This window comes from Panthera pardus, unplaced genomic scaffold (genome assembly GCF_024362965.1).
Source record: "Panthera pardus isolate Hobbes unplaced genomic scaffold, ASM2436296v1 HiC_scaffold_3, whole genome shotgun sequence".
In the NCBI taxonomy this organism is placed as follows: Eukaryota; Metazoa; Chordata; class Mammalia; order Carnivora; family Felidae; genus Panthera; species Panthera pardus.
The window spans coordinates 33,925,432-33,933,916 of NW_026526876.1; the positions used below are offsets into that span (position 1 = coordinate 33,925,432).

Genomic DNA, 8,485 nt, shown 5'->3' on the forward strand with positions numbered 1-8,485 from the left:
CCTCTCCTCATCCCCCCCCCATTCATATTCCACCCTCTTCTTCTGTCTCTTCCAATGATTTTCTCCATCCGCCCGGCTAATTAAGAACATAGTGGAATGAATGGTCACAACCATAGTCTGCCAAAGACGTCTGAAGCCACCAAACCTATCTCTTGGGTATTGGTGTGTTTGGGACAACTTCTGCCTACCAGCTCTGCACCTCAATGCCTAAGTGCCCTTTTCACACGCAGCAGAATGTCAGGCTGCCTGAGCATGCTACACGGAGAAAACACACTCAACCCTTGCTTCTGGAGCGTGGGTTTATAAAGACTCCAGCTCCCTCGTGGCTGAAATAAGAGAATCTCAGCCTGTGTGTGTGTGTGTGTGTGTGTGTGCATGTGTGTGTGCATGTGTGTGTGCGCGTGCATGTGTGTGTGTGTGTGTGTGTGTGTGTGCGCACGCGTCTGTGTGCCTGTTTGGAGTTGTACCGTTTCTGAGATACCTTTCAGATTAAAGCTTTGGTTGCAAACTGTGATGCTGGCCTCAAAGTGTTTCTTCCCTGGGACACTTCCCTACACGCGGACCAGTGTGATATGACCTCCCCAAAGAATCCACATTCCTGGACTCTTTACTGAGGAGGAGCTTCTGGAGAACCAAACTCTGACATTCCTTTACCACACTCAGTCTCAATTTCCTCACGTCTACAATGGGAACCTTAATACCTACTTTGCAAATCCCTCCAAGAATTAAAGGGAATGCTCACGAAGGATTTAGTCAACATCCAGCAAATACGCGGAAACATGGGTCGTGTCAGGTTTTCATCTCATTTTGCCAACATCGCGCTCTTGAGAACCAGCAGCGCTAGGCACGTTTGGCCTTGGCAGTCTCTCCAGAGCATCCTGGGTACCTTGTCTCCAATGGTGGCATGTGTCCTGGATAGGGGCCTTCGAAGCTCATCAGAGGTCCCTCCACTGCTCCCAGGAAGTGACCCGGGGCCCTGTCTCCTCTTCCTCTCAGAGCCTGAATCGGCCTCACAGCCCTGAGTGCTGCGTTGGCACCAGTAGTTCAGGACCAGAAGCAGCAGACTTCGTTCCTGACTCCTAGGAATGCCCACGTTGTTGTCTCTTTTTTCTTCCTCACATTCTCCTCACCCCCACGGAGCAGGCATCATTTTTCCCCCCTCGGTTGCTCACACTTCCTCCACAATATACCAGAGCTTATTCTGTTTCCTTAGATGGTTCAGAGCTCATGGATTACTCAAAGTCCTACATGCCCATTGCACGATCTCTCTGGCCCTGACACCATGCTTCATCAACTCTCTGGGCAGCATTTTGATCACGATAACAAACTGCCTCACAGGAGGGGAGAGACATAGGTTTGGCCGAAAATCACAAGATGCCATTTTACTATATCCCATTAGGTCCTGGGGACAAGGAGGCCAAACAAGAATGTGATTTCCACGACCCAAACACAAGCGTGTTCAGCTGCCTCTGTTGCTCACGAGGACACCGCAGGCTCACCTGTATGTGAGGCAGAAGAGTGCTGAGGGCCTGGATGCCACCCAAGGCAACAGGAGCATCCTGGGTTCCCCAGGGCTCTAAAGGGCGGGTCCCGCTGTCCTCACGTATGGCTGCTGCGGCTGAGTTGTACGACACTGATGTCTACAACTTAGTGCCGGTGATGGCCCGCCTGTCCGGGAGAATAACACTTGTGCGCTCAAAGAAGGCCTCGGATGGACATCTTGCTGGTGCTGAGACTAAGGGCGTTTGCTACCACGTCTGGAGATCTGAACGTAAGTGCGCTTCAGCAAGCGCCCGAACCACAGTCTTGGATCCGAGCGTGTCCATGTCAGCTGTGGGACACTCCACTGTGAAATCTCCTCAGCTGAAAATGCGCATAATGACTTGTGGAGGACTGTGTGTGGCTCCACACGGACACTGCATGTGATGTAAAATGTACGTACAAAAAAACACAAAGACAATACGGGATTCCAAATGATTAGGGTTTATTAAGAGATACAGGCGAGACTCCCCGCGTCTAGGGAGACATTGAAAGGGAACATGACAGGCAGCAAGAGGCGTACAAGCTTCATGAGTACACCGAGAAAGAAAACATACCCGTGTGGGCTTTCAGCAGTTTCCACGAGTTATAGGTCATTCCTGAGGAGTTGTTGCGCTGACGTATTTAGAGGGACAGGATAAAGTTCTTGACTACGGAGAGCAAACAGAGATCCTAACTCTGTATCAGGTTGGCTGAAGCTGGCACATGACCCAGAGGAAGGAAAGAAGAAGCGAATCAGGGAGAAGCGGTCCACACTTCATCAGGCTGATTCACAAGATGGCAGACAGGCGGAAGAATAACCGAGATGTTGGGGATTGCGGGCTGGCTTTCCGCAACGCCTGGCAGTGACCGATTCCCAAGTGGCCAGTCAGATGGTGGCTCTTGGCGAGGCAATCAGCAGCAGGAAGGCTGGCAGCAGGATCCAGAGCCCTGGGCTAGGCACCCAGGCAGGCAGCAGCAGGTGGGGTGGTAGCAGGTTCTCGTGCAGTACACGGGGGTTCAGCAACCTGGCTGGCAGCAGCGGGACCCACAGCAGTTTTGTCCACAGCCGCTGGACCCACAGCCGCTGGACCCACAACAGCTGGGCTGGCAGCAGGTGGTCCGGCAGCAGGTGGTGCGACAGTAAGTTGGGCAGCAGCAAGGCTGGCAGCAGCTCGACCCACAGCCGCTAGACCCACCGCAGTTGTGTCCACAGCCGCTGGACCCACAGCAGCTGGGCTGGCAGCAGGTGGTCCGGCAGCAGGTGGTGTGACAGCAAGCTGGGCAGCAGCAAGGCTGGCAGCAGCCTGAACCACAGCCGCTAGACCCACCGCCGTTGTGTCCACAGCCGCTACACCCACAGCAGCTGGGCTGGCAGCAGGTGGTCCGGCAGCAGGTGGTGTGACAGCAAGCTGGGCAGCAGCAAGGCTGGCAGCAGCCTGAACCGCAGCCGCTAGACCCACCGCCGTTGTGTCCACAGCCGCTACACCCACAGCAGCTGGGCTGGCAGCAGGTGGTCCGGCAGCAGGTGGTGTGACAGCAAGTTGGGCGGCAGCAAGGCTGGCAGCAGCTGGACCCATAGCTGCTGGACCCACAGCCGCTGGGCTGGCAGCAGGTGGTCCGGCAGCAGGTGGTCCTGCAGCACGTAGGCTGGCAGCAAGAGGAGCAGCACGAGTGGGTCATGGTGTCGGGGGTGGAGGGTGGGCGGGTCCTGTCCGGAGGTGAGGTTGTCAGATTCTGGTGCCTCCTCCGGTTCTGGGGCTTTTATGCGCTGGACCCCCGAAGGTTAGGCCAATGGGCAGGACTTTCCTTGTTGGTGTTTACATCGTTTTCCATAGTCACTGGGGGAATCATAAACGAGGAAGCGGTTTCCTAAATGCTGGGAATCGTTACAAAATAAGTGTCTAATGGTTTCCTATTTGAGAATAACTCACAGAAACATTTTCCAACGAGAGGAAGGTGGGCACATCAGCAGCATCGTTCTTGTTTCAGTGATCATGGCATCCATCGTGTGATCACGTTCTGCTGGGGTGGCTAGGGTCACAGCAGTGTTCCCTCCCCAGTCTTTGCCCTTAGACTGAATGTGGATTGCGAGTATCTCTGAGGTGAGGGGCATGATGCGGATATGTTCACTGGGACAAATGTGGTAGATCCCTGAGGCCAGTTCCGTTTCCCCACAGAAGCCGGATTCGAGACTCCCACAGGCATATCTGTCTCCTGTAGCACCCAACCCCACCTGCGTATCTCAGTTCGATCAAAGACCCTTGCGTAGCCGATGTCTGGTGTTTTCTCTGCCACATGGCAAGGCAGAAGCAAAGCAGGTGGGGAGAAGCAGCAGCAGCAGTCTGGGACTAAGCAAGCATCAGTCAATATACGTCCTTGTTGAACAGGACCCCTGATTTTCCTAGGGTCGAATGCTTTCACCCGAGGTGGGGCTTTCAGGGGCATAAAGGCGGGGGCAGGATGGGCAAAACCAGGTGAGTTGGGGACTCTAGCCCTAACCTTGTTAGCTAGCCTCGTCAGTGTCCTCACGTCGCTCATTACATCTTTATTTATGGTTGCTCTTTCTTCTTTCTGTCAGGCTGTCTTTCTTTTTCTGCCTTTCTCCCTTCCTCCCTGCATGCCTGTCCATGCAGGTCCCTTCCTCGCACCGTGCCTTCTTTCCTTCCTTCCTTCCTTCCCTTCATTCTTTAGTTTCCTTCTTTCTTCTCTTCCCTTTCTCCCTCTCTTTCTCCCTCCCCCCTTCCTTCTATGCTTCCTTTCTTCCTCCCTCCCTTCTCCTTTTCCCCCTACTCCTCTCCTCATCCCCCCCCCATTCATATTCCACCCTCTTCTTCTGTCTCTTCCAATGATTGTCTCCATCCGCCCGGCTAATTAAGAACATAGTGGAATGAATGGTCACAACCATAGTCTGCCAAAGACGTCTGAAGCCACCAAACCTATCTCTTGGGTATTGGTGTGTTTGGGACAACTTCTGCCTACCAGCTCTGCACCTCAATGCCTAAGTGCCCTTTTCACACGCAGCAGAATGTCAGGCTGCCTGAGCATGCTACACGGAGAAAACACACTCAACCCTTGCTTCTGGAGCGTGGGTTTATAAAGACTCCAGCTCCCTCGTGGCTGAAATAAGAGAATCTCAGCCTGTGTGTGTGTGTGTGTGTGTGCGTGTGTGTGTGCATGTGTGTGTGCATGTGTGTGTGCGCGTGCATGTGTGTGTGTGTGTGTGTGTGTGTGTGTGTGTGCGCACGCGTCTGTGTGCCTGTTTGGAGTTGTACCGTTTCTGAGATACCTTTCAGATTAAAGCTTTGGTTGCAAACTGTGATGCTGGCCTCAAAGTGTTTCTTCCCTGGGACACTTCCCTACACGCGGACCAGTGTGATATGACCTCCCCAAAGAATCCACATTCCTGGACTCTTTACTGAGGAGGAGCTTCTGGAGAACCAAACTCTGACATTCCTTTACCACACTCAGTCTCAATTTCCTCACGTCTACAATGGGAACCTTAATACCTACTTTGCAAATCCCTCCAAGAATTAAAGGGAATGCTCACGAAGGATTTAGTCAACATCCAGCAAATACGCGGAAACATGGGTCGTGTCAGGTTTTCATCTCATTTTGCCAACATCGCGCTCTTGAGAACCAGCAGCGCTAGGCACGTTTGGCCTTGGCAGTCTCTCCAGAGCATCCTGGGTACCTAGTCTCCAATGGTGGCATGTGTCCTGGATAGGGGCCTTCGAAGCTCATCAGAGGTCCCTCCACTGCTCCCAGGAAGTGACCCGGGGCCCTGTCTCCTCTTCCTCTCAGAGCCTGAATCGGCCTCACAGCCCTGAGTGCTGCGTTGGCACCAGTAGTTCAGGACCAGAAGCAGCAGACTTCGTTCCTGACTCCTAGGAATGCCCACGTTGTTGTCTCTTTTTTCTTCCTCACATTCTCCTCACCCCCACGGAGCAGGCATCATTTTTCCCCCCTCGGTTGCTCACACTTCCTCCACAATATACCAGAGCTTATTCTGTTTCCTTAGATGGTTCAGAGCTCATGGATTCCTCAAAGGCCTACATGCCCATTGCACGATCTCTCTGGCCCTGACACCATGCTTCATCAACTCTCTGGGCAGCATTTTGATCACGATGACAAACTGCCTCACAGGAGGGGAGAGACATAGGTTTGGCCGAAAATCACAAGATGCCATTTTACTATATCCCATTAGGTCCTGGGGACAAGGAGGCCAAACAAGAATGTGATTTCCACGACCCAAACACAAGCGTGTTCAGCTGCCTCTGTTGCTCACGAGGACACCGCAGGCTCACCTGTATGTGAGGCAGAAGAGTGCTGAGGGCCTGGATGCCACCCAAGGCAACAGGAGCATCCTGGGTTCCCCAGGGCTCTAAAGGGCGGGTCCCGCTGTCCTCACGTATGGCTGCTGCGGCTGAGTTGTACGACACTGATGTCTACAACTTAGTGCCAGTGATGGCCCGCCTGTCCGGGAGAATAACACTTGTGCGCTCAAAGAAGGCCTCGGATGGACATCTTGCTGGTGCTGAGACTAAGGGCGTTTGCTACCACGTCTGGAGATCTGAACGTAAGTGCGCTTCAGCAAGCGCCCGAACCACAGTCTTGGATCCGAGCGTGTCCATGTCAGCTGTGGGACACTCCACTGTGAAATCTCCTCAGCTGAAAATGCGCATAATGACTTGTGGAGGACTGTGTGTGGCTCCACACGGACACTGCATGTGATGTAAAATGTACGTACAAAAAAACACAAAGACAATACGGGATTCCAAATGATTAGGGTTTATTAAGAGATACAGGCGAGACTCCCCGCGTCTAGGGAGACATTGAAAGGGAACATGACAGGCAGCAAGAGGCGTACAAGCTTCATGAGTACACCGAGAAAGAAAACATACCCGTGTGGGCTTTCAGCAGTTTCCACGAGTTATAGGTCATTCCTGAGGAGTTGTTGCGCTGACGTATTTAGAGGGACAGGATAAAGTTCTTGACTACGGAGAGCAAACAGAGATCCTAACTCTGTATCAGGTTGGCTGAAGCTGGCACATGACCCAGAGGAAGGAAAGAAGAAGCGAATCAGGGAGAAGCGGTCCACACTTCATCAGGCTGATTCACAAGATGGCAGACAGGCGGAAGAATAACCGAGATGTTGGGGATTGCGGGCTGGCTTTCCGCAACGCCTGGCAGTGACCGATTCCCAAGTGGCCAGTCAGATGGTGGCTCTTGGCGAGGCAATCAGCAGCAGGAAGGCTGGCAGCAGGATGCAGAGCCCTGGGCTAGGCACCCAGGCAGGCAGCAGCAGGTGGGGTGGTAGCAGGTTCTCGTGCAGTACACGGGGGTTCAGCAACCTGGCTGGCAGCAGCGGGACCCACAGCAGTTTTGTCCACAGCCGCTGGACCCACAGCCGCTGGACCCACAACAGCTGGGCTGGCAGCAGGTGGTCCGGCAGCAGGTGGTGCGACAGTAAGTTGGGCAGCAGCAAGGCTGGCAGCAGCTCGACCCACAGCCGCTAGACCCACCGCAGTTGTGTCCACAGCCGCTGGACCCACAGCAGCTGGGCTGGCAGCAGGTGGTCCGGCAGCAGGTGGTGTGACAGCAAGCTGGGCAGCAGCAAGGCTGGCAGCAGCCTGAACCACAGCCGCTAGACCCACCGCCGTTGTGTCCACAGCCGCTACACCCACAGCAGCTGGGCTGGCAGCAGGTGGTCCGGCAGCAGGTGGTGTGACAGCAAGCTGGGCAGCAGCAAGGCTGGCAGCAGCCTGAACCGCAGCCGCTAGACCCACCGCCGTTGTGTCCACAGCCGCTACACCCACAGCAGCTGGGCTGGCAGCAGGTGGTCCGGCAGCAGGTGGTGTGACAGCAAGTTGGGCGGCAGCAAGGCTGGCAGCAGCTGGACCCATAGCCGCTGGACCCACAGCCGCTGGGCTGGCAGCAGGTGGTCCGGCAGCAGGTGGTCCTGCAGCACGTAGGCTGGCAGCAAGAGGAGCAGCACGAGTGGGTCATGGTGTCGGGGGTGGAGGGTGGGCGGGTCCTGTCCGGAGGTGAGGTTGTCAGATTCTGGTGCCTCCTCCGGTTCTGGGGCTTTTATGCGCTGGACCCCCGAAGGTTAGGCCAATGGGCAGGACTTTCCTTGTTGGTGTTTACATCGTTTTCCATAGTCACTGGGGGAATCATAAACGAGGAAGCGGTTTCCTAAATGCTGGGAATTGTTACAAAATAAGTGTCTAATGGTTTCCTATTTGAGAATAACTCACAGAAACATTTTCCAACGAGAGGAAGGTGGGCACATCAGCAGCATCGTTCTTGTTTCAGTGATCATGGCATCCATCGTGTGATCACGTTCTGCTGGGGTGGCTAGGGTCACAGCAGTGTTCCCTCCCCAGTCTTTGCCCTTAGACTGAATGTGGATTGCGAGTATCTCTGAGGTGAGGGGCATGATGCGGATATGTTCACTGGGACAAATGTGGTAGATCCCTGAGGCCAGTTCCGTTTCCCCACAGAAGCCGGATTCGAGACTCCCACAGGCATATCTGTCTCCTGTAGCACCCAACCCCACCTGCGTATCTCAGTTCGATCAAAGACCCTTGCGTAGCCGATGTCTGGTGTTTTCTCTGCCACATGGCAAGGCAGAAGCAAAGCAGGTGGGGAGAAGCAGCAGCAGCAGTCTGGGACTAAGCAAGCATCAGTCAATATACGTCCTTGTTGAACAGGACCCCTGATTTTCCTAGGGTCGAATGCTTTCACCCGAGGTGGGGCTTTCAGGGGCATAAAGGCGGGGGCAGGATGGGCAAAACCAGGTGAGTTGGGGACTCTAGCCCTAACCTTGTTAGCTAGCCTCGTCAGTGTCCTCACGTCGCTCATTACATCTTTATTTATGGTTGCTCTTTCTTCTTTCTGTCAGGCTGTCTTTCTTTTTCTGCCTTTCTCCCTTCCTCCCTGCATGCCTGTCCATGCAGGTCCC

The 8,485-nt window shown here is 54.2% G+C and overlaps 2 protein-coding genes across 2 annotated transcripts; both read right to left on the reverse strand.

Annotated features, from left to right (window-relative positions):
• Nucleotides 1-2,407: 2,407 nt before the first annotated feature.
• LOC128774328 (keratin-associated protein 9-1-like) lies at nt 2,408-3,574 on the reverse strand. Its single transcript, XM_053893485.1, has 2 exons — nt 3,006-3,574; nt 2,408-2,930 (listed from the first exon to the last, which is right to left on the reverse strand). The coding sequence occupies exons 1-2, from the start codon at nt 3,199-3,201 to the stop codon at nt 2,539-2,541; spliced, it is 588 nt and encodes a 195-aa protein (XP_053749460.1). The 5' UTR covers nt 3,202-3,574; the 3' UTR covers nt 2,408-2,538.
• Nucleotides 3,575-6,759: 3,185 nt separating this feature from the next.
• LOC128774317 (keratin-associated protein 9-3-like) lies at nt 6,760-7,717 on the reverse strand. The gene is given in 2 exon segments (XM_053893476.1): nt 6,760-7,256; nt 7,332-7,717. Coding segments are annotated over 2 exon segments (693 nt in total). The 5' UTR covers nt 7,528-7,717.
• Between the last annotated feature and the right edge of the window lie 768 nt (nt 7,718-8,485).

Bases quoted from the DNA above. Each gene is read 5' to 3' on its own strand.
- LOC128774328 (XM_053893485.1), bottom strand. From the start codon at position 3,201: ATGACCCACTCGTGCTGCTCCTCTTGCTGCCAGCCTACGTGCTGCAGG. The intron at 2,931-3,005 runs GTAGCGGCTGTG...GCTGCTGCCCAG, and splicing joins CCAGCCCAGCTGCTGTGGGT to CTTGCTGTCACACCACCTGC.